Here is a 26,363-nt window from a genome sequence, read left to right on the forward strand (position 1 = left end):
TAATAATATATTATTTATTATGCCTACTATATCTTGCAATTCCTATTGATATTTTTCCTTGAAAACTTGTGGGTTTTGAAGAAGTAAAAGCAAATATAAAAATTAAGCAGAAATATATACTTGAAAAAATAATCATCCATTTAGCAGGCAAGCTTATACAAATGTTTTCACTTCTTAGATCAAAACTCTAACTTTTTACTGAGCATCTAGGGAGATAGGAACAATAGCTTCAGCAGAAATATGAAACACTTCCACCATTTTTTATTTGAAGTATATTAATTGAAAGCTTTGAAACTGGATACTGAATGGAGCAACGGTATATGGTAGGAGAAAAGACAAGACACTTATGAATAGTCATAAGGCTATTCATTTTCATCTTTCTTGTCTAAAAATCTTAAGCTTATGATGGTGTTTGGCCGCATAAATAGACCATTTCCTAAGCATAAACCCCCCAATAGTTTAAAATATAGTCTGCTTTATGCTAGTTTCCCTGTCTCTTTTTAAAGAAAGGTTAGTCCTGTGCAGCTCAACTTCTAACTCAGTAGACTTAGACAAAACCAAAACGAGATTAAAAGACAGCTTATCCAAACAGTGACAAAAAACGATACAGTCTGCATTTAATCTTATTGTGTGACTGATTGTTGCTATCACTTTTGAGCCTGTTAGACCCTGTGAGTTATTGTTTGGACAATTCATTCTTTCTGGTGAGAGCTGAATGGGGCATTTTTTGCAGTTGCGGCCACTACACGACCTCATTTCCCTGGCATGCACTGTGCGGGGGAGCTTCATCTTCCTCAGATAAATGGAAGTAGATGGGGGGGCGGGGGGAAATAGGGCAGGAACAGGGAGAGACGCTCTCCTTTGCAGCAGCGTGCAGCTCACAGAGGTGGGCTCGGTTTCAGGCAGGATGCGAACGTGAGCCGTCCGTCGGTCCGTCCGTCCCTCCCTGCGCTCTGCGGCGCGGCGCGCACGGAGCCCCGGGCGGCGGCCGCTCCGCTCGGCGGTGTCGCAGCGCGGCCGGACGTGCCCGGCCGGGGCCCTTGGCCGGCGACATCCTGCTCGTCAGCAGGGCTGCGCTGGGAGGAGACAGCTTCGCTCCGCCGCGGAAGCTGAAATGCTGCCGGTCCTGTGGCCCTTCCCGGCTGCATCAGCACTAGGGGGAAAAAATGTTTTCTCAGGAGCTGGCTCAGAAGATCAAAGGATACCAGGAGCAAATTGCTTCTTTGAATTCCAAGTGCAAGATGCTGACAATGAAAGCAAAACATGCCACCATGCTGCTGACAGTGACAGAAGTGGAGGGGCTGTCCGAGGGAATGGAGGAGCTGGATTCAGACCTGCTGCCAGCACACCCCACTCATCCCTCGGTGGTTATGGTAAGCAATGCCTTGGTCACTGTACTCATTATCTGAGCTGCTTCCTCTTGCATCATTACAACACCCCTGTGCGGCAAATTGCCACAGCTCACATCTACCTTTTGAAATGGCTGTAGTGAGGCAAACCAAACAAGTTGCAGCTTCCCTTTTCTGTATATTACTTTATGTAGGTTCTCAAGACTTGTTGATAAAGGCTGAAGTTATTTAACAGACAAATACGAAAATTTGTGAGCAATAATATGCAAATACTGTGCTTTTAATTTTGTAGCTGTCAGCATGCAAGAACAAATGCCAAGAAATTGATGAGTTGCAGGAATAAAATAAAGCAGAATAAATATGATTCCATTAGATGTTGCAGTGTATAGGCTTTTCACACATTAAAATGTTGATGTCATAATTGACAGTATGCTGCTGTATTCTCAGATGAGTGTACTGGAAATGAAAGCTAAGTACTGCCATAGGCTCAATGTTTGACTTTGCTTTTGTTTGTTTCTAACTGGATCTCATTACAAACATTCTGCTGATGCTACTGGGATTTTCGTCTGAGTGTCAGACTTCAGGATTTATCCCTCTATAGCACCACTGGGGAAGGAAGGGGGTTACATTTGAATACTGGGTTGTGTCTATTTTATATTTCAAGTCTGTTCCTTGTTGTTCCAACTGGACCTGGATACTGAGACAAAAAGTCCAATATTCTGTAGCTCTCCATAGTATTTCTGTATGCAGCTGAGATTGTATTAGAAGATGTTTAGGCCAACCTGAATTTGTTATTATTGAGTTGCTTGCTCTACGTTGTCTTTTAAAATCCATTAGGGTACAGGAGAGCATTTTCATACTGAAGTATGACAAGTAAATGAGACTATTTATTCAACAGATTTCTAAACTGGTAAATGTAGGAGCATGAAGCATGACTAATTAATGTTGTAATTCTGGCCATGTGTTGTTTTGATCTCAGTCTAAGTCAAGCCTCAGCTGAGGTAACTGATTTTCTTCCTGTGCTCTGGGGTTGCTTTTCCTGTGGCAGATGACTGCTGGTCGCTGTCACACGCTGCTCTCCCCTGTCACTGAGGAGTCTGGGGAGGAGGGAACCAACAGTGAGATTTCTTCTCCACCTGCCTGTCGCTCTCCCTCACCTGTGGCTAATACAGATGCTTCTGTTAACCAGGTACCTCTCTCTTGGCATTCATTCAGCTTTTATCTCAGACATACATGGTTCCATTCCACAGGTGGTTTGTTTAATCCTCTGAAATAATGTTTAGCTATTGCTCTAAGGAACTGAGGCTTAACCTCTTATCAAACTGAACCTTCAGGTTCTGGTTCAAAATGGATACAGGTGTTGAAATTGTATGAATCCAATGTTACAGGTATTCATTATTTTTAAAAATAAATTTTAAGTGACAATTGCAATGTCACCAGTGTTTTCTACTTACAACATAATTTTTATTTTCTCAGTAGTACTCAATGGAATCTTGCATCCTGAGAAAAAAAGCCTTTTTGTACTCCCCATAATGAAATATTGCATTATGTCCATATCCATCTATCTCACTGTACCGTTGCCACTGTGGCACTGAAATCACAGCCTGAAATCACATCTTCTACTTAGTATCATTCCAGTTATTAACTTTCATGTGGGTTTTTTTCATGTATTTTTCATTTCCATGGCAGCCTATTTTAAGCATCAGTGAGGCAGATCAGTGAAATAACAGATATTAGATTTCAAGTCAAAACTCTTGCACTTCTCATAGGAGTAAGTGTACAACAGTATTGATTAAAAGGTAAACATTAAGCCAGCACATTGAGCATCACGCACATAAAGTCACACATAAAATGTTATGCTTTAGAAGTTTAGAAGTTTAGCGAGCCTTAGAAGCCATCACCACCTCACTGAATTCATCATGTTCTGGATTTTGTGGCTGATTGGTTGGTTTTGCATTTGTAACTGCTTCCAAAATCGACCACTGCAGATTTGAAGGTTAGAATGTGTTGTGTTGCACTGCTGAGTAGAATTAGACGAGTTTGATCAAGATGCTTATTGATTCCTTCTGGTAGTTTCAGAAATGCATATGGTGTTATAGAAGTTACTAAATACAATACATAAGAAAAAATATTAATATAAGATAGTAAGAGTGACAAAATCATCAATGGCATACTAAAAAAATGTTGTATAATGCGTAAGAAGGATTTTTCCTAGTTTTCTATAATTTTAGATAATCAGAAAGTTCCCTCTGAAGTTGAATTACAATAGAAAGGCATCTATATATTTCAACATAGAAGTCTTATGACCCCATTAATTAATGAAGGAGTTAAAGGACCAAAAGCAGCTTGCTTCCTAATCAACAAAGCTAATGTCAGTTTACTTTTCTCTGAAAATGTAAAACAATCAAACAGCTCCAGTCACTCAGACAATAAGGACAACACAGTGAACATGCTGTTTCACCATGAGCTGACACCAAAATACAAGTTTTAGAATAAGTGATTTGCTAGGGCAAAATTGAAAAATACTATGTCTTTCATTTAGCAGAAGATTTTTGAAAAAGGTACAGTTGATGCTGTTATAACAATCTTGAAAACTTAGAGCTGAAGTTTTCTTCAGTGTGGTTAATGTTGAAATGAACTGCATGTATTAAACAACCAGCGGAAGAATGTTCCAAAATGCAGTGGTTTACTTACAAAATTCTTAGGTTCACACTCACATGAGATTAAGACTAAAGAAGGTATGAAACTGCCAGTGCTGGTCATGATGAATGCCCAGGGAGACTTCAGGAGAGAAGGTTGGTTAAAAAACAATATCCTAGACATTAGTGAACTAGGAGCTGAAATGTAAGTTATAAACATTTTGTATTTTTACAGAAAATCAGCAAGATAAATTTAGAAATATTTTGTTTTAAAAAGTAGCCAGAGTTAAGAACTAATTTCTCACAGGAAAATCACGTGCAAACTACCAGAAAAAAATGTGAGCATGAACTCTATAAAGTGAAGAATAACATGAGATTAGTCTTCAGAAAAAAATGTAAAACTCTTCTGAAGAGGCAATTGGGGAAGGAAAGGTTATGTTTTAAGACTGCTTTTTAATTCATAATGAATAACTCTCTATAGTGTTTCATCAGTTTCCTAGCATCTCTTAATGGTGAAACATAGCTAGTCTGAATTCAGACATCTACACACTTTATTTACATTTCTAACAAGTAATGAAAATATAAAACAAGTGCCAACTGCTTATTAGTGAAAATAATGAGGGTATTGAAATAGATCAAAACAAGACCAGAAATACGAGAAAGTGGCAATTCTAGCACTACCATAAGTTAAAAAATGGGGTTTTTTTCTGAAACTCCTCCAAAAACAGCAGGGTGGGGGGAACTATAAAGGTGTTAATGTTGGAAACACTGAGGAATTTCATAATATATAAAATATTATGTTAACAGTCCTGAAATACAGATAATTTTGATGTTTTGCAAAATCAGACACTTCGTCTGTGCTGCAGTACTGAATGAGAATCATTTGAGGCTAAATCTCCTTGCACTTACCCAAAGATGTAATTGATTAAAATTTGACATACTCTTAAAACTTGGTTTCCTGATACACAGTGCAGAACAGTTGAATTGGAAAAGCTGAAGTGTTGGCACGATGCCCTGTAGGCAACAGCTGATCCTGTGATTTTAGTCTTATCCACTGGGTCACTGTTAAATGCTTTTCTATCTCCTTGTACACAGCCTACTTAAGGATTCTTTCTCTCTCCCTTATGAGTACTCATCTAGGTTGCGCCAGCCCTTGTTACATATCTTACGAAATCTAAACACACCCTTTTGCCACTGCATCTAACAAGAAAACCTGACTACCCTTCATTGGCTACTTTTCATAAAAACAGCCATGGGATATTAGGGCCTTTATAGGGGCAACAGAATCTTCTACTTGCATGAACATCTGGATTCCTGCTATCCTGATGTGAAATCTCTGCCAAAGAGAAGCTGCTATATTGTATACTCCAGAAAGCAGTTGGAAAGATGGGGAAAAGGATTGCTTTCCCTCTCTGTGTAAGCAAGCCCTTTATTCTGAAGACCATATTAAGAGGTCACAGAAGCATTGGTCTTGAGAGGGGACTGGCAAAGGGCTGGAGAGTAGCTGCCGGCAAGGCAAAATAAGAAGTTGCCTCCACTGGTACAATTTTTCACCATTTCTTGGAAAGATCACTTATGGTCAGAGTGAAAAATTCTGAAATTGCAGTCCTGAGTGCTGTGCTAAGCTGTTACCTATTCCATGCTGGCTCCTGGACATTATAACAATTTCATCATTTAATTTTTTAAGTTTCACATTTATTGTCTTTGAAGAAGTACCTAATCATGAACTTTTGGTCAGTTTTATGGGCGTGATCTTGTTCACATATGGTATTAGATAACGCATTTGCATTCTGTTCCAAATTAGGATCCTTCTTACACTTTGAGCTCCAGTACCCCAGAATTAGTCTTGTTTAGTACCTAACTTTTATACATCTATGTAGAATCATAGAATGGTTGGGGTTGAATGGACCTCCAGAGATCATCTGGCCCAACACCCTTTGTCAAACTGGACCATGTACAGCAGGTTGTCCAGGACTATATTCAGGTTGATTTTGAGTGTCTAAGGATGGAGACCCTAGAACTTCCCTGGGCAGCCTGTCCCAGTGCTCAGTCACCCTAACAGTAAAAAAGCATTTCCTGGTATTCAGAGAGAATCTCCTGTGCTTCAGTTTGTGCCCATTGCTTCTGTTCCTGTCAGTAAGCACCACTGAGTCTGCTTTGCACCCTCCCTTGAGGCAGCCTTTTTCACCTCCCAAATAATATAGTGCTAACTGTCATACATGATTTCAGTTTTAAATAATCCTTGTCATCAAGTCTGCTTTCCTGACCTAAGTATAGGTACTGTACTTGTTTCCTTAATTCTACATTTTCTGTAGATGCTTTCAGTTGTCATCTGCAACAGTTGAAGAAATCTCCATACACTAAGTATAGAATTTCTGGTGAGAAATAATTCCGCTCTGAATTTTCATTGGTGCTTTGACATTTTCCCATTTCCTTAGCAATTTTGGTCCCTTTTCTGAATATCTTTTATAAGTTAGTTGAGGCTCCCTGTTTGTTTGAAAGCTTACAATAAGCTGATGCTTCATACTCTTTCTTGCCTCATTTACCAGTCCTTCAGTATATTCCTTTTAGGTTCTTTTGCTGCTCTCTCTGTGATAGTGTTCATTAGGTTGGCATTTGCCACCTACAGTACCATAACCCGCTGTCTTTTGTGATGGGTTTTCCCCCATGTGTAGTTGTAAAGGTGCTGGAACAACACTCACATTTATAGCATTTCCAAGCCTTTCTGTGGTTGTCCACAGTTGCCTTCTGCACCTCCTAGCTAATATGAACATGAAAAACATGCATCCAAAATCCTCACCATAGTGAAGGTCCAAAACATGCTCAGTCTGCTACTATAAATATTGATTTACGTTGTTATTAAAGAGGTTTCCTGGTGGTGTTGGCTTTGTGGGCTTTATTTTAATGGACATATGCAGTGGGGCAGTATTGGGGGGATAGCATGCAGTATCTTTCTTTTTGAAAGTGCAATAATGTACTTCATGCTTGTAGGACATTGCTTATTACCAAGCCTTATCTGCTGAACAGTTGCAGACAGAAGCTGCTAAAATTCATCCCAGCACCTCAGCCACCCAGGAGTTTTATGAACCAGGCTTAGAATCAGCTGCTAGTGCCAAATTGGATGATTTGCAGCGTTCTTGGGAAACACTGAAAAATGTGGTAAGTTTGCATTTGGAGACGTCAGAATAGTTGGCTAGCTTGTAAGGAATAGAATTCAAATAGCTGGCCCATATATTCTTCCCTGCAGTTTTTGGTTTTCAAATGGTAATTTTAATTGTTAGTTGGGATATATTATTTTTGTTCTTTGTTTGAAAGCCTGTGCAAGATGGACCTCCATTAATAAAAATAAGAGTCATTAAAGCTGCTCATTGGCTTCAGAAATACTGACTGTTGACAGACTGTATTCCATAATCTAGTAGGGATATCCAGTCATTTTGGATGAGTAGCTAAAGAAGGCCCAGAATCCAGTTTTTCCAAATGCTGAACCAACATATTTTTGTATAGTTTTGCAGCATAATCGTTCAGTGATGTATGAAAATGGTCAGAGTCTTGATCATATGCTAAAAATTTTAATTCCTTTCAGCACAGTAGCTGTTACGAGGTATTAGTAACTATGTGTCTAGCAAATAGTGCGCATCCATGTTTGAGTGCATGAAATCTAAAATAATGCATGAGAATGTGCATAGGTTTTCCCTGTTTTATTAATGTCTATTTCTTTTAAGCAGCAAAACCTAGAATTTTACTGATGAAATTTTAAGTAAATAAATATTTTTAATATGGATGTTTTGCTTTGTAATTTATACTCTTGAAAACTTTTTGCTTTAGTGTCTTAAGCCTAGGGACATATGAAGCAGACTAAGTAGCAGAATTTATACCTCCTGCTCTTCTTCAGATCAGTGAAAAGCAGCGCACACTCTATGAAGCTCTTGAGCGTCAACAGAAGTATCAGGACACACTCCAGTCTATATCCACAAAAATGGAAACCACTGAAATGAAACTAAATGAGAGTCTGGAACCAGCCAAAAGCCCAGAGAGCCAGATGGCTGAACATCAGGTAAAATCTTACATGTGAGGAAGAGAGGGAGAGTGCACATTGCCTGCATATCTTTTGTTCTGTTTTTCAGACAGTAACCTTCTTCGTGGCTGGATATCTCAAACATATGCATTTGTTGCTTGAACCTTCTCTGTTAACTGTATGTCTTGCCTTTCTGAGCTTCCTGCTGTTCTAATGGTGGTATGCTGGGGATTCTTTTAATAAGGAGCCTTTTTGAAAGAAATGGAATAGATCATAAGAATTTATCCAGTTGAAATTTTCAGCAAAAGCTTTTGTCCAAGACTGTGTCCAATGACAGCTACACATACTGTTCTTTAGCATCATTGCTGAAGAATATTTATAATGTTGCAAATTTACTAAAATCATAATCAATACTGATGCATTCTATATTGATCAAAATACATTTTTCACCTTGTTAAACAAAACATATCAAAAACCCCCTCACAAGGGGAGTCTCAAGAAATAATGATCTGAATAATAAGAGAATACTTTATTAAGTAAGGCATCTGACATAGGTCTGAGTTGTAATCACCTAAGCCTTCTGTCTGATAGCTTGAATCTATCTGATCTGTCTGGATTCAGAGATTTATTCTGTGGTGCAAAATAAGTTCCTACTTATTCTTATCCTATGAACCAGGTTTCAAGATACCTATAAAAGGATGGTACCATGGAATAAATCTCTGAATATTTACATCTATTTCTGGATGTTCTTTATCCAGTTAGAAAGTTTTGGGCTGGAGGCTGAAACATGCCCTTATTTTTCTCTCACAAACACACACTCACTTACTTGTTCATTATCTTCACTGTGAATACTAGAATGCCCTACAGATAATTTATTGGAAGAATGGATTACCAATTTCCAAAATAATTCTGTGTGATATGCTTGAAATTCAAGATATGTAATTAAATCCATATTTAAGTAACCAGATACATGATCCTAACTCAAGCCTCTGAAAGCAGGACTCAGTCCTTATAGAATACTGTCTCTGCCATGCTGGTAGTGATGGTCTGCTCTACTCTGTGTTCCTGGTGCTCCTCAAGATAGTTGCCTTGAATTTTATATTTAGTCTGTGTCTCCTGAAATACTTCCTTCTTGCTGGTAAGTGAAACAAATGCAGTCTCTGCTCTCATTTCTTAATAGGCTTTGATGGATGAGATTTTAATGTTGCAAGAAGAAATCAGTGAGCTTCAGACATCTTTGGCCCAGGAGCTTGTTTCAGAACCACTGGATGTGGAAGGTGCTGATCAAATGGCATTGCAGTCCACCCTCACGGTCTTGGCAGAGCGAATGGCCACGATTCGAATGAAGGCATCAGGAAAACGACAGCTATTAGAGGTACAAGAAAAAATATCATCAATATTTTTAGTCACCATAAAAAAAAAGTAATTTTCAGTTCTGCTTATTTCTCACAGTTTCTTTCAGTAATAAATAACCATTCTTTTTTTAGTGAGCCCCTCATCTTATTGCTAAGTGATAAGCAGCCAGAAGGAACTTGGAACACACAAATATTATATATGTTCTAAGTTTCTTCTGGCTTGATATAGCCATATGGAGATATATATACTCACATTCACACACGCACAGACATATATATATGTGTATATATATATACATATATATACATATTTGTGTGTGTATGTATAAATGAAGCACAGATATTAAAAGTCACATTGTCTACAATAAATATACTTTTGAGGAATCATCTCTCCAAGCTGCTAGACAAGAGAAGAGGAAAGCTTAAAACAAGAAACAGCTCCTCTTCCAAATCTTTGCATTGTTGTCTACACTCATCTTCCCAGTGATTTACATGCAAACTTTTTTTCATGGAACATGCACCTTTTTATTTCTTTGCCTACCAACTTTACTAAAAATTCTTTAATACTAAGGGGATTTTTACAAGCCCTTTACAAATAGGAGTGTTGCTGAATATGTTATACAGGTGAGAACATGCAATCATGCTAAAGCTGGTTACAGTTTGGCTACTTTGAACACTGCAGGGGAGCTTTATTTCTGTACTGTTAAGAACTGCAGCAGTGAATTCACAAACACAGCAACCACTGCCTTCATATTTTCCATCGTCAATTGATTTAGAGAAGCAGAGTGAGAATTGGCTGTGTGGATCTAAGGTGTGGTGCTTAATGACCAGCTGAGTTTAAACCAAGACACTGGATTACAGGAGAGTCCCAGGGTATTTCAGCTGCTTTAGTTCAGTCCAGTCACCTAGGACAGTGAACAGGTCATTAGAAAATATCTTTTTTAGTTTTAAAATAACAAAGTTGTGCTAAACTTTTCATTCCCAGAGGAAAAATAGCTTTTAATTAAAAAATGAAAGGTTGAAAGTAGAAAAGCAGATGTAGTTGTTTATAGCTTGCCCCCCATATAGGATCTAACAAACATCTTGGTAGCACTTAGGAAACAATAACTAATAATTTCAAGATAAATCATGGGTCATACATTACTTTTAACTGTGGTTAGGATACTTTGACACTATACCACAAGTATTCCCTAGTAATCCTGGCTAGGAAATACATATTATATGTGGACAACATTCAGTAATTTAACCTGTCTACTTCATAGCTCTGATTTCACAGATAAAATCTTCCAGAACACTTCAGGGAAGTAAATGTACAAATTAAGATAAAAGAGGTGATGAAAGTATTTTGCTGGTGAGGGTGTGGACTGGTAATATTGTTCTTTCTATGGACCTAATTCAAGTAACTAGCATTTGAGAACTGTTCAGGTCTGGATTATTTAAGACATCTAAAAACTATCATTATTCTTTAAATTGTTCTAAAAGCAATTTTAAAATTGAAATTGAGCATGCAGAAAAGCTGTGCAAACACTTCTCCGTGTGATGAAGTTGCCCTGAACATTTGAGTCTGAATTCCCTTACAAAGTGTTGTAGGTTGACCCTGCCAGCAGCCAAATATCCACCCTCACTTCCCCTCTCCTGAGATGGGTTAAAAATAGAAGGCAGACAAAAAGACTCATGGATCAAGATAATGACAGCTTATACAGGGTAAGGAAAAGCTGTGCATGCCGGCAGGGAATGAGGAACTTAATCACTACTACCCAGTCAGCAGGCAGATGTTTAGCTACTTTCCTGGAAAGCTCAGCACGTGTTTCTTGGGAAGATGAGCACCATAACTGCAGTGCCTCTCCCTCTCTTTCCCTGGGCTTTTATTGATGAGCATGATCTCATCTGGTGTGGAGTGTCCCTTTGGTCAGTTCAGGGTCGCTGTCCTGGCTATCTCCTCTCCAGCCTTTTGCTCACCCCCAGCCTATTGGCCTTTGTGAGGGGCAGATAGAAAGCCTTTATGCTGTGCTCAGCAGTAGCCATAACATTGCTGTGTTATCAGCACAGATTTAACCACAGCTGCAAAGCACTGTACAGGCTGCAGTGAAGTTAACTCCATCCCAGCCAGATCGAATACAATCTTTTCCCCTTGTTCCATAATATTTGCACCATGCTTAGGTTTCACATTATCTGATACAACTAAGTATCCTCTGACCATCCTATTTGTTTTCTTATCCACAAAATCCCCTCTATTCTCTCCAGAACTCAGTGCCTTTCTTGTATTGGGGAGTACAAAGCTAGACACAGTACTCCAGATGTAGACTCACCAGTGTTAAGTAGAGGGGCAGGATCATCTCCTTCATCCTGGTGAGAACACTCCTAAAGCAGCTCCAGACCCCACTGGCTTTCTTTTGCACATTGTTGGGTCATGTTCAGTCTGGAGTCTATCAGGACGCCCCTTCTTCTCTTCTGCCAAGCTGCTTCCCATCTGCTTAGCCTCCAGCCTATACTTGGTGCATGGGGTTGCTCGCCTGCAGGTACAGGGCATCACACTTTCCTTTCTTCCTGTCAGCTTATTTTTATACCCTTTCAGGGTCCATCTAGATTGCAGAATAGCCCTCTGCCTATCAGCCACTCCTTCCATTTTGTGTCATTAGCAAATTTGTTGAGGCTCATTACTATCCACTCACTAGACTTTGTGCCACTGATCACTGTGCCCTGGCCACAGCTGTTCAGCCAGTTTTCAGATTCATATGGAACAGTTAAAGAGTGAGCAAGACTTGGTGATCACTCCCAGTCTTTCCAATGGATGGATGAGCTGATGGATGGACCTGGGGCATCTGTGTTGCTGTGGTATCAGCAGCCATTGAAGCTTAGTGTCCTTCCACTCCCCATGGCTCAGGGATCCTCTGAGGGGCCAGAGAAGGTAGACAGCTCTTCAGGCTTCTCTTTACCCATGTGACTGTACCAAGGCCCCACCCATACTTGTTTGGCCCTTGAAGTACCCCTCTTGTGCCTCCTTTGAGAGACAGTAAAGCTAACAGCCTGCTGCCAAAAAAGGCAAAGTTGCTTTACTTTCCCTGCAATGCATTCCAAGCTCTGTGTATCCCTTTTCTTCATGTGCATCTTTCTCCCTAAGCAAACAGTGCTATACTAATTGAGCAAACTGAATCAATGTGTGGGGAAACCCACAGGAGAGCAGGGAAAGGAGGCAGAAAAGACCTCACCTTTAAAAAGCTGTAACAACAGAGTTCTACTGGAGAAAGTAGAAATGAAGTGGCTGAACTGGAACAGAATTTCAGTCATCAGAAAAACACACTCATCAATTGAAAGAAATTATACTTTGTAAAAGATAGGTCTTAATATATCTTAGAAATCCTGCATAGGATTTGTGCAAAATAGAGAAGAACAACTTTCTAGAAGTGACTGTTACGGTTTATTTCTCCTAAAAAGTAAAATATGATTTGTACCTCTAGGAAAAACTGAATGAGCAGCTCGAAGAACAGCGACAGGAGCAGGCTCTCCAGAGGTACCGTTGTGAAGCTGATGAGCTTGACCACTGGCTACTCAGTACCCGAGCAACGCTGGACACCACTCTGCTTCCTGCAGAGGAACCTATGGACATGGAAGCACAACTGGTAGACTGTCAGGTAAAGTATTAAGACAATTATTAAGCTGAATGAGCCAGCATATTTGTGGAGAAGTTTCTGAGCTCTTTAGCATCTTCTGTATGCTCAGTAAGCTTCCTCAAAGGTTTGTGAAACAAAATATAGCTTGTTCCTAATTTCTCATTAGAGATTGCAAACAGCACTTTAGAGAGCCCATGTGAACATAGCAGTAAGAAAACAAAATGTCCTGACTGCAGAAAGATTTGAAGTTCCACATCTTTCAGATGTAGTTATGTTCAGCTTTAAAGCCATTGTGTTTGCTTCAATTACTGGTTTTGCTCCCCTCAACCTGATATTGTTGAACAGCTCACCCGACAGATATGAAAACACCTGCAGTGTACTTTCCTACAAGTCCTTTTCCAGCTGAAGAACATACTGGCACTAGCAGTGATGATTGGAATAGTGCTGTGTTTTCCTCAGGAACAATCCTTACATACATGCAAAAATAAAGGATAATCATCAGTATTTGATGGTTTTATGGCTTGAAGATTAATGTACTCAGAGTACCAAAGCAACTGAGGAATGATATGTTGCTGCAGTAAGAATTTTTGCAAATACATTTATTAACAAGACTTAGATCATTGATAACATCCAGGTTCTCAAATTATTGTGAGTTTTCTATTTTTAAATGATAGTTTAGAATTATATGATCATTATAATTAAAATTACAAAAGAGACAATAGACAGATGGACAAAAGAACACTTTTATTATTAAAGAATGATGACCTTAATTATTTTAGGCTAAATGAGAGTTAAGTTTCTTGCAAGTCTGAAGAATTTTCACTGACAATACTTCATCATTAGAATTTTCAGTCTGCTTAGTCTCAAGAGTCCTTTCATCACCTGTCCTTGAAAGCCCTTTGTTGTATGTAGATAAACCCTATGAACTTTAACAAAGCAGTGTTTTTTTTTTAATACAGTCTGTAAGAAACTCAAAAAGAAAAGTTAAATTTGTGGCAGAGTTAATACTGCTTTTCTTTTGCTGCTTCTCAAAACTTTAATGCAGTAGGTTTTATATATTTTTTTCCACTTTTTAGAAACTCTGGCGATCTTATTTTGCACGTATTCCTTCCGGAGAAATATTTCTAAATTCATACTTGACAGTTGCTATGGAAACAAAAGCATTTGATGTCAGGCTAGGTTTTTGAGCAAGACTTGTTTGAGCATTGAATCTGGGAGATCAAAATATGCACAATGTCTCTAATACATGAATGGTTAATGGAATGTCAGGGAAGTAGCTTTTCAGAATAAACATGCCAGAGATTTGTCACTTTAAGTCTCTCTTTAGACTAAAGAGGATTATACAGAAATCCTTAAGTCCGTCATGCACCAATCAGAAAGAGCAAATAGTGACAAGAAAAGCTTATCAACACAGCCAGAGCAACACATAGGAGGAGGTAGGAGGCACTTGACTACGTGTAAATGAGAGAGGAAAGAAGTAGCTCTGGCTGCGTGCTTCATTTCTTGTCACCAATGGATGTCAGTCTGGCTTCTTAGCCTTTACCTTTAATATGCAAATAAAGAGCATCTCCTCTACAACAGATTATTTGTTTCAAGTAACTTTTTAATTTCCTATTTTGAAAAGGGTTGCAAACTGAAATGGCAAATACAAGCATTTGCAAGCATATTCTAAAGAACTCTGAATGGGACTGGAAGGCAAAGCAATGCTAATCTGACTTTCTCTTAGTTTGGACACGGGTGAGGTAGGCCACAGGTGGTCTTGCCTGAAAACATCACAAGTGCTGGAAAATGTATGAATTCGGGTCTTTGTTTTTGCTGCTGCAGAACATGCTGGTTGAAATAGAACAGAAGGTGGTAGCCTTGTCAGAGCTGTCTGTGCACAATGAGAACTTGCTTATGGAAGGGAAGGCTCACACCAAGGACGAGGCAGAGCAGCTGGCTGTGAAGCTCAGGACACTGAAGGGCAGCCTTCTGGAGCTGCAGAGGGTGCTCCATGACAAACAGATCAACATTCGGGTGAGTGGCTCCTTCCAGCTGTTCTCATGGTGGGCAGGAGTTTGGGGATTTCTTAGCAACTTTATGCAACTGGGGAAAAAGAGTGAAAGTGTTGCACTGATTCAGTTTGAGTTACTCATCTTTAGTTAGTAAATGGAATTATAGCTCCAAAATAAATAACTGTCTAGAAAGCTTTAGTTGATAATTTTCAAGTTAACATAGCTTTATGTTAAAGCTATCCTAACCTCAGTATTTTCACTGAAAGAACAATAATAAAATCTGAAGAAAATAGATAGATGGTTAGCTTGGTCTGGATATAGTCTATTCCTGGTTCCAGTCTGTAGATTGTTTATGGTCTGGGGCAGGATTACTCTCCCCAACCAAAAAATGATCCTAAATATTTGTTTTTTCATGGTGTGCACAATACAGTGAACAGAAAACATGAGGGAACATTTTTAATTATGGCTAATATTTGGTGGCATCATTATACCAAATACAACATTATATAAGCAAAAATTCATTTAACCTCAGTCTTGCCCTAGGTTTCTATTCCTAGCACCTTGGTCTGCTCATTGCCACTAATTCATTATATTTAACAGTTGCTTTTGGTCATTCTTTAGGTCAAACTAGCATGTGGAGAACCGAATACATACAAGAAACCCAACCATGTAATGTGACTGACTGGTTTTGAATTTGCTTGCCCTGCTGTGACTCCCTCCCCCCCTTTTCTTTTACTTCTTTTCTTGGCTTTGCTGTGCAAATTAAACATGATAAGCTTCAAAGATTTCTGACTTGTAATGCAGATTAAAGTCTACTGAGATGTTAGCTTGAAAAGTCACTTGATGTTCTAAGAACTATTTTTAGTCCAAAGCAACTGCATGGCTTTAAAACTTCACATAATTTCAGAAAAACAGAGAAATAAAAAAGAAAGGAGACCCCCCCACAGGTATTTCTTCCTATTGCCTCTAAGATGAAGTAATTTTAATATTATTCTTGCTTATTAAACCTCATGACTAGGCAAATGAAAAGTTATCAACACTATGTGGGCACATAATACTTTGTTCTCATATATTACCTGTGAAGTGAAATGGCATCAACTGTAAATGCAAATGTAAGGTTTTTTCCAAGCTTACATTCTGTAATTTGACAATGATAAAATCTGGTTCACAAATACTTTTGATCTAAAAAGTATGTACAGTAGCATATTTGAAAAACCTCATTGCATCAACAAATACCGCAATCCCTTTTACACTCCTTGCTATTGCAAGAACCATGAGACTATTTAACTGTCTCAGTATAATTCCAAAACTGTATCTTCTCAGTCTTCTTCCCAGAGAAAAAGAGACCCAAAACGTAACTGAAATCAACCAGCCCACTCAAATGCAAAGAACTAGATACTTTTCTCTAAAGAAATGTACAAGTTGAATCATTGTGGTCCCTAAAGTATATAAAAGTAAGCAGATTCTGCCCCACCCCACCCCCCCAATTTACAGAAAGATTGTCTGTTTCCTAATTTGTCATACAAATAATACAAAAGCTATAATTCCAGATCTTCTTTACTTCTCACATACTATTTTCTCTGCCCAGTCTGACATTCTGTAATAACACTGTTCACACTCCAACTATGTCAGCTTGTCTAGAAACTTGTTCCTACAAGGTATCAGAGTTTACCTGCAAACTGGAACCTTAGTAAAACAAAGTTATTTCATAAAGCAAGAGCTTACGGTTCTCTCCAGCACACTTATTTATTTTGCACCTCTTAACAGTGTTCCTCTAACACTGGTCGGTCCTTTCAACTTCGGTATGCTCATCATCCCCCAAAATTAAAATCTTACACCTAACCTGCTACTACTTAGCTAAACTGCTGTTTCAGTGGCTGGTGCCAGGGTCACTGGTGGCAGAGGTCCATCTCAGTTGTTAGCATAAGGAGCACCAGGTGAAACAAGTACAATTTCCACACCCATCTTCTGCTATGTTGGTCCCTGTCTGATTCGAGAAATGTCACCTGGAAGGCAGAGTGTCTGTGGTTTGGAGAGTTGCTGAACCATTTGGCAGTCTTAATCTATTTAGAATAAAGGCTGGATCATGGGCATAATAGGAATCCTATAAAAATGAAATATATAGACAAAATGGGAGAGGTATTAAGCTCCAGCTTTAGATCTTGAAGCTTTCAAAAAAACCAAAAAGGTGCGAGCTCTACAGTCATCATATGACTGCAAGTAATATTTAATAAAGTCCAGAGAGATGTGTTCATCAAAGTAGCCATACCTACATATCTGTCATTAACATAAGGCCGAGCATGTTAAAATACCTAAATTTGAATATATTGGCTGCTAAAATTACTTAAACTTTCAGCCAACATGGACTTTGGAAGCCAAGAAGTTGATAAAACATTTTTTTGAGCTGTGGAGGCATTTGTTGTTTTTTGCATTGCTTACACAGAAAGCCTGTCTAGTCACTCATGTTGGAAAAACATGGTAGAAATATGAATAGAAGGAACTGTTGCTTTTGCTGTGCTGTTCTAACATTCTGTGGTTTGGTCTCTCTTACTTTCTCTGCTGTTCTCTGCTGTATTATGTCATCTGCTGTTTACCCAGTGTGTTTCTGCCGAACATAGAGTTATATACTTACTGATAAATAAATATTGACCAGAATGACAACCAGAATTTTCTCATTTTCAATTAGATTTAAAGAATTTCTTTAATTAGATAAAAATCCTGGCAGAAACAAACCACTAAATCCCTGCATTGCCAGATAAAGCTGCGCCCTCCTTTGCAGATGAAGACTGGTTTTTAGAAGCAGAACAGTCTTTAGAAATGCATCAGTCCAAGATCTCTGACCTGTGGTCTCTGATTCTGCTAAGTGCATGTTTATTTTTACATTTTTAGGGATGCTTTTCTTGCTAGTAACCAAAAACCAGTAAAAGTCCGAAATCTAAAGTCATTGCTCACTTCAGATTTTACATGGGCCAGCAACTTGAGAGGTTTTGTGTAGATGAGCTGAACCTGCCTGCTCTCTAACAGTAGAAGATTTTTTTTGAATCTTAATGTCACTTTCTCAAAGCAGGGATCTTTACAAGAAAAGGAAGAGAGTGATCTGGACTTCGTTTCCTCACAAAGCCCCAGTGTTCAAGAATGGCTGGCACAAGCAAGAACTACTCGCTCACAGCAGCAGCAAAGTACCCTGCAGCAGCAGAAAGTTGGTGTTCTGCCTTTCTTTTACTCCCATCTTTAGATTGCACTTAATACTATAGCTGAGCCACTCGTGTTAATATTTTCACTGAAATATTAATTTTTACACTGTTTCATACTCACTGCTTTGGTAATGATGCATCTGAGTTCCTTATCTTATATCTGCAACAGGCAGGCTAGACTTCCTGGATGACCATGGTCATTTCACATAATCAGTAGAATAAAATTTGTCCATCAGCAGAATAAAATTGAATCAACCCTTTAAGTTACTCTAAGGAGAGATGATAATACTCAAAATAATAACTTTGTCTTCATACAAGCAAAGATACACATATTACATTATATATTGTATTGAATGATTTGAAGATACTTTCATTATGGTAGGTTCCACAAACTGCATTGTATCAGTTAATTAGTTCAGTAATCCAGTTTATGACCCCAATTTTTCTGTGTCCCTGGCTAGAGATTTTGGACTACTTTTGATGTTCAAGCAAGCCATTTCAGAAGTAGCTCAGCTAACTTTGCATGGCAGTTAAACAAGGTAGACATGTCCTTCCAAGGCAAAACCAGTGTGTTTGAGATTTGTTCTGTTTTGTGTTACTTGCTGTGCTAGGAGCTGGAACAGGAGCTGGAAGAGCAGAAGAATCTGCTTCGGTCAGTAGCGTGCCGTGGAGGAGAGATCCTAACACAGCAAAGCTCTACTGAAGGGCTGTCCATAAGGTGTGCTTTCATGTGTTGTTCCAAAAAGTAAATTTCTATGGCTGTACTTTGTCATCCCTATGCTTATATCCCTCTTCTGCTCATAGTCCTCGAATTTTTGTTTTATGATTTTTATACAGCACTGAGGCTACTGGATTCCTGGTTTATAATTCAGGGGTCTGATAATACAGTTACACAAACTGTTTTGTGATAATAGATCACCTTCAGCATTTAGAAATGCCCTTTATTCTTATTAGCAGGAGTCACACTATGATTAAAGACTAGCGAGACTCATTTGACAAGCAGTGGATCAGTTACTGTAACTTTATGGACCAGCACTGGTGTGTGAATCACATTGTCTCAAAATTGGCATCTGCCGTTGTAACCAGATCTTCCCAGATGAGATACTCATTGCTTAATTTTATTTTTCCTGGAATTAGCAAGTATTTTTCCTTTTGAGGCCTTAATTCTAATGCCAGAAAGTACTTAACCAGTCTCCTTCTGTTTGAGGCTTACTTCTGTCATGGTGTACTATAAAAACCAAAAAAAAAAAAAAAAAAAAGAAAGAAAAAACAAAAATCCCCCACAAACAAACCACCAGACAGAAAATTCTGAATGTAATTAATTGTTTTCCGAAGCTAAACTCATGTGTTTGTCCTCCATTAAACTATGTCTGCCATTTTGATAAAGGAGGTGAGGAAGGAGTCCGATAAAATATTTGCTTTAATTCATGCTTTGAACTAAAACCTCTTTATAGGTTACATTTCAATGTAGTATATATTCAGTCTGGTTTGGGGATTTTTTTACTTACTTTGGGTACTTGCAACTTCAGTCTTTTTGAAAGTACATTTTATTTCATCAGATAAGAACTTCTTGCTGTTCAAACCAGCCTTTGTCTTATTTTTAGAAAAACAAAAGCAAAATTAACAAGTCAGAACTTTAAAAACTAGCACTTAATTTAAATGTAGAATTTCCTAATGGAAAATTATAACCTTATATGGTTATAACTTTTGCATTTATTAAACCTTTATGCTTCTTTGCATTCAGTGAGAAGCCTGATGTACTCTCTGAGGAGTTAGTCTTAGAAGGTGAGAAGCCATCATCTGAAGAGCAGATGAAGAGGAAATGGGAAAGCCTAAACCAGGAATTCAGTACCAAGCAGAGACTGCTCCAGAAAGCTTTGGAAAAAGAACAGCTGGTAGCTTTTTTAAATTTCTCTTTCCATTTTCTCTTTTAAAGTAGTTGTTACAAGAGGTACAATATGTAGATCCATTAAGGTGCTGTAGTTATGGCATGAGATATGGAGCAATTTATTTTTGTGACACCTTTAAAAACTGTTACATATTGGCACCAGCACTGCTCCTGTTCAAAGTGATTTGAATTGCACTACCATCAGGTTAATGAACTAGAAAGGAAGAAAGAGCTTAGACAAAATGTTTATCTACTTATCTAACTCAGGATAATTCTGTAGCAAATCATCACTCTGGAATTAATCAATACTCTGGCAACAGCTTAGAGGAAAACTGTTATTTTCAGTTTGAATTTATTGGTTACATTCAATTCTTGATCTTAGTGGGTGAGGAATTTCAGAAACAGTATTTCTACTGAAAGAAATGGGGATTAATCAATTAAACTGGGGACAAACCAAAGTCTGTATTAACATACATCTTCCATTTTATTGTTAATAGTCCCAAATTCACTCTTCTTTGTATAACACTCCATTAATCAGCTTCCAAAGTTCTAAAAACCTTGTATTAATTAAAGAGTAATTGAAAATATTTTTGGTAAAAACTAGTGATTTTTAATTCTGGCTACAAGCATTTATCCTGCATTTCTAGTAAACCTCCTGTTGAGTAATATTTATGCAAAATATTCATGGCATGGAGCATTTGTGGGAGGACCATGAATGTTAGCAGATGATAGCCTCAGTCAGTAGGGAGTCTGTACAGCTGAATTTTGTGCCCTACATATGGTAGATGCATCCTAATTAGTGCTTTTCTCTCAACAGCTTTATAGCAGACCAAACAGACTAATACCTGGAATGCCTTTGTATAAGGAGGAGACACAGGATGAAGATAAATGTTTAGTGTCACCAGTACTGGTTGAATTGAATCAGGCCTTTGAAGATGTCTCATCTGAGGTAATTTTCAGTTGTCTTTACACCTGTCCTACACCAAAGCCACATTAACAGTGAAAACTCCTCCAGCTATGACATGGAAATCCATGCCTTTCCCAAATATTGAAGTTAGGAAGACTGTCTTGTACTTCTATGCTGACTCCTGTGGTTCCTTTTGCCCAGGCTGGACGGGTGGAGGAGACCCTGCATCTGGAGCAGAAGTTGTATGATGGTGTCACTGCCACGTCCATGTGGCTGGATGGGGTGGAAGAGCAAGTCTTTGTTGCTACAGCTCTGTTGCCAGAAGAAGAAACAGAAACCTACCTCTGCAAGCAAGAGGTGAGGAATCCATGAGTAGGAGTTTCTTTTAATTGCCAATAGTAGTGTTTAGAACAAAAGTGTTTGAATCCTGGGAAAGTGACATGTTGCTGACATAATCTCTATGTAACTGCATCATTCTGCAGTTGACCATGTAGAGAATGTTGCAGAAAGCATGGACTCTTTCTTCTATTTACCATCGTATTGGCAAATACCGCGTTATTGAAATTGAAACTAAGTGAAAAAGAGGGAGGGATACTCTGGGATATGGAAACAGCAGAGGTTCATCAACATTAATTAGGGGTGAGGGAGGTAGAAAGAATTGAGTGGTGGAGAGGAGAGAGAGGCAATAGGATAAAGGAACAATAGTTTTCAACTGAAGAGGATAGATTCCGACAAGATATAAGGAAGAAATCTTTCAAAATGAGAGTGTGGAAATGCTGGAGCAAGTTGCCCAGAGAGGTGGTGGATATTCCGTCCCTGGAAGCTTTCACATTCAGGCTTGAGATGGCTCTGAGCATCCTGATTTAGTTTAAGATGTCCATATTTACTTCAGGAGGGTTGGACTAGATGACTTTTATTCCAACCCAGATGTTTCTGTAGCTGCACATCATTTTGTTCCAGCACTTGTTTTCCTTGGAGTATGAAATATTTTTACTATCAGAGATTCCATCTTGTAGCTTCCAACTTTTTCTAGTGTGTGTTTATACCAGCAATGTAAAAAACTCACTACATCGTTGCAAAATTGACTATGGTTATGACAATGTTTACCTGCTTTCCAGAATGTCTGACTGTCACTTCTGTTTTTCCAAAAAATTAGACTCTTGCCAAAGAAATCAAAGACATAACAGAAGAAGTGGATAAGAACAAGAATTTGTTTGCTCAGGTATTTCCGGACAGTAGTGATAAGAGGGTTATTGTAGAAGACACTTTGGATTGTCTCTTGAGAAGACTGAGCTTACTGGAGTCGATGGTAAATCAGAGATGCCAACAGATGAAAGGACGGCTCCAGCAAATCATCACATTCAAGGTATGAGGTGATGAAATTATCAGGGGTCTGTGTCAAATGGAGATATGAAGGCTGTGAATTTTTGGTACCAAATCAAAAGAACAAGATTGTCACAGGTTTTTTATTGAAAAATCAAACTTTTCAAGCTTATGCAAAATTTGATACCCTAATAATTACTCAAAATTTAAACTCTCTACTAGAAGGCTTCTACAACTCATGCAATTACTGTAAAGTGATAATCTTTCCTTGCTGTCTCCCCCTGCTGGCATTACATAAAAGGAAGTCTGTGTTGTGCAAGTATAAAAAAGTTCTGATAAATGGAGAAATGTGCACTCAGAAAATTTTTGAACAGAGTTGAGAAATGCTTTCAGATCTTACTTGGCCTCTACATTATCTCCTATTATTATTATTATTGTTATCATTACCATTGTCATTAATATATGAAGCCCTTCTGTACGGTTCATTCTTAATTAAAAGCCCCATAAATTAAAAAAGAAATATTCCTTGTGTCTTTAGATTAGGGTCATCTTTTCATGGATTGTTACTACTAGATTTCCTTTCAAACTCCATAATTTTGCTCTGCAATCTCCCATTTTCCAAGGAAAGACTTCCCTTTGCTGATGGCATCAAGGTTGATTAGAATTCATTGCATTATTCATAGAGATTTTCAGTATTTAAAATGATTACTAAATGTAAAAATAAATACTAAATCATTAATGCATCTCTTAATATAATGCTGAAAGTCTCAGAAAAATGTGCTGATAATTTTCTGTTGAGATGAGTGCAAGAAAAAGATGATTGATTGTATTTCAGCAAAATTGTTAAGTAATATTTATGTGTCTTTTCTGATAAAATATTCTAAAATTTTCAGCTTGTGGTTAGCCCTGTAATGTGTGGAGGTCTTGTTTACTTATGTGTTATATTATCTCAAGTTTGTAATTAAAACAACTTGCCTTAAAAAGTAAAACCAAACTTGCTTACAATCATATGTGGTTGAATAAACTGCACAAGAATTTTTTTTATACATGGACTTAATGACCTTTGGTAATTCATCATTTAATTGGAAGGCAAATATAGAAGTGCATTCACAGGATATGTTTTAAATATGAGTCGCTTTAGCTCTTAGTCTCCATAGCTGGATTTTCAGCAATATTAAATGTTTTGCATTGGCTAATTATGATGCTTTTTGAATCATTTTTATGCTGTAGTGCTACCATGTAATATTTAATGCTTTAAACTTTTTGAAGCATGGAATATTTTTCAGTTGTTTTGTGCTGCAATTGGCTATAATTTGTTGGTTTTGTCTCCTGCAGAATGATCTGAAGCTCATGTTTACATCGTTGGCTGACAACAAATACTTACTTCTACAGAAATTAGCAGAGGCAGCTGACAGACCAGAAACAGAACAAATGCAGGTACTACCACATATCTGTCACTTGGGGAGAAGGGAAGAGGTAAAGTTTTTATCCAAAGTATAAATGGATTCTAGAAAACAGTTCCTTTAAATGGGAGAACATACGTGTTCACATTAAGTATAGGAAAATGTCCAAGAGTGTACTACACATATTTAAAAGTAAATAAAACAAAAACTCACAACAACAACAACAAAAAAAAACCTAGCAAAAGTGTCTCTCTTGTCTCCCAAGCTGACCTAGTACCTAGTTATGTTTATACTGGGCAGTATTTGAAAAGAGGAAACTTCAATAAACAAAAAAAGTCCAGAGTTTTGCTAAGTTGTTTGACTATTAAACTTTATTAAGAACCAAAGGCACTTTCCTGCTCACTGGTTTATAGTGATGTCTTTAATGTTACTTGTTTTAATTTAAGGCAGTAATTATTGTTTCTTTATCAGGAATGGCCTGAAGAATAATTAATTATTTACATGAAAAAGTATATCCTGTTTTCTTGTTTCTGTTTTGCCAGTGAGAAAATGAATGGAGTATGCTATGGTGTACTTCTTATAGATATTTCTTGTTAGTGATATCTGGTGCCAGCAGGTGGCTAAGTGGAAAAGACTTACCCTTCAGTTAAATAGAAATACTGGACTTTATATACCTGACATTCAAAATTTGAAGGAGTTTACAACTCCTGTATGAAAAAGAGAGGTAACACTGTGTCTTTCTTTTCTCTCTTTTGTGATGCCAATCATTGGCAAAAGTATATTTCTAGTGTTATTAATTTAACTACCAGCTAGGAAAACAACGTGTTAACAACAGCACTTGAAATTATTTGTTGCAGGAAATCTCCCTTGGCTGATAAAACATTCAAATTTAAAAGCACTTCTGGTGTTCAATATGTGGTTAGGAAAGTAGAAGTAAGATGCTTAGTCAGCCTGGTGACTTAAGTTGCATGAAGTGGAAGTTTAGTGACTGTGTTGTGCAAACTCCATGCTGCTGAAAGGCAGGAGTTCTACTTCACATACATAGTTTAAAACATTTGGATAGGAAGCTTCCAGAAAGGGCCTCAACAAAGGACTTTAAGTACAGGAATCTACCTTGCACTTTTAACTTTGTTATAATCTGCATGTGTTACTGCAGCAGACACCTAGGGAAGCTTGTAGCTTCTACAGGAAAAACTCATCAGCTTCAGACACTTGCAGATACCAATCTGTGTTCTTAAGTTGTAGTTTTTCAAGTACAAAAGGGGAGGTACAAGTAATTTTAGCCCCATCCCAGTCTTGAAAGTGAGCTACACAGAGCTCTTGGCATTCATACAGGGGTTCTGCTGTGATGATTGTTTGCTTGCTGCTCAGAGATGACAGGAATGACTGTTAATAAAAAAAAAATAAATGACATTGTTACATTAAAAAAAATTATTTTGGGCCCGTACTGTATAATTAAAAGCATGGAAATTCATAGCTATGTTTGGTATAAAAATACTAAGCATAGTACTTTATATGATACTAAAACAGCTTGTTATTCTAAAGTAATAATGATATGCTTATTTAACTTTAATAAAAAAACTGGACTCTCCCCACTTTTAATTAGTACATTTCCTTCATAGCATCCTTTACAATTTCAGTGCATTGAGGGTGTGATTAGTACTTAGCAGAAAAAAATCTGATCATAGGCCAACTACACTACTGTTATTGAAACTTAAAACGAAGCAATGTAATTTTCATATACAGGTCATACTGGAGGCAGAAGAAGGTTTAAAGGAACTAGATGCTGGAATCAGTGAATTAAAGAAGCGTATAGACAAGCTACAAATTGACCAACCTTCTGTACAAGAACTGTCTAAGATCCAGGTATGCTTCGTTAGTTCTTTCCTAGAGCTGTCCATCCTATCACCTTTCTCACCTGTGATATCGAAGGAATGCTTCTTTTTATTGTTCATCAAGCAGTTTAGGAAATGGGATTTTAAGGCATTTCAGTATGTATAAAAGATTATGTTCTCTCTGGTTCACCTAGTTTTAAAATTTTGTTCCTCTTCAGATTTTCTAACATCTCTGATATTAGCAACGTTAATTGTAAAAATCTACAAAACCATGTTTTCTGTCAGCTCTCATCCACTCCCTTTTCACACAGATGATGTTAAGCATGTAAACATAAATTTGTCTGCTGAAGGTTCATCCCTGTTTGCACCAGAGTCTCATGATCTGTGATTTAGTACTGTCTCACATCTGTCATTCAAAGAAGGAAGGGGGTAAAGGAGGACAGAGAGTAAAGTGAGACCTGAAACTGGAAATGTTCTGCTTTTACAAGAACACCTCTCATATCAATACATGTGGGCAATTGATCCAAAACTTCTGTAAATATGTTGAAAGTCCTTTTTGAGCAGTTTGGCTGATGCAGGGGAATATTTGAGGAAATACCAAGGAGAAGGTTTATGAATGAATTTTACCATTCACAATGGCATAATATTAATAAATTGGAAGCAAATAAAACAGCGGAAACTGGACCATAAACTTCCTAAGCCAACTAGATAGTGATATCGACTAAAAATGAATGACTAAGAAATAAATCACTAAGAAATGTGTCTTTTGCCCAGTATCCTTTTGATCTTAGTGCCTCCTCCTGATTTGTTTAGGGGTTTTTTTTGTTGTTTTGGTTTTTTGTTCCTCTCG

At 37.8% G+C, this 26,363-nt stretch overlaps 1 protein-coding gene across 1 annotated transcript in view; it reads left to right on the plus strand.

Annotated features, from left to right (window-relative positions):
- The window catches only part of SYNE1 (spectrin repeat containing nuclear envelope protein 1), a 241,632-nt gene that overhangs the window by 145,854 nt on the left and 69,415 nt on the right, over nt 1-26,363 (plus strand). The window contains exons 90-104 of the mRNA XM_031056245.1: nt 1,179-1,373; nt 2,398-2,538; nt 6,980-7,147; nt 7,881-8,042; nt 9,184-9,378; nt 12,817-12,990; nt 14,794-14,985; nt 18,031-18,162; nt 18,769-18,875; nt 19,902-20,052; nt 20,863-20,994; nt 21,154-21,309; nt 22,109-22,318; nt 23,611-23,712; nt 25,425-25,544. Of these exons, the coding sequence (XP_030912105.1) occupies nt 1,179-1,373; nt 2,398-2,538; nt 6,980-7,147; nt 7,881-8,042; nt 9,184-9,378; nt 12,817-12,990; nt 14,794-14,985; nt 18,031-18,162; nt 18,769-18,875; nt 19,902-20,052; nt 20,863-20,994; nt 21,154-21,309; nt 22,109-22,318; nt 23,611-23,712; nt 25,425-25,544 (2,337 nt within the window). The remainder of the gene's footprint in view (nt 1-1,178; nt 1,374-2,397; nt 2,539-6,979; nt 7,148-7,880; nt 8,043-9,183; nt 9,379-12,816; nt 12,991-14,793; nt 14,986-18,030; nt 18,163-18,768; nt 18,876-19,901; nt 20,053-20,862; nt 20,995-21,153; nt 21,310-22,108; nt 22,319-23,610; nt 23,713-25,424; nt 25,545-26,363) is intronic.

The sequence above is a fragment of the Geospiza fortis genome, unplaced genomic scaffold, assembly GCF_000277835.1.
Source record: "Geospiza fortis unplaced genomic scaffold, GeoFor_1.0 scaffold162, whole genome shotgun sequence".
Classification (NCBI taxonomy): domain Eukaryota; kingdom Metazoa; phylum Chordata; class Aves; order Passeriformes; family Thraupidae; genus Geospiza; species Geospiza fortis.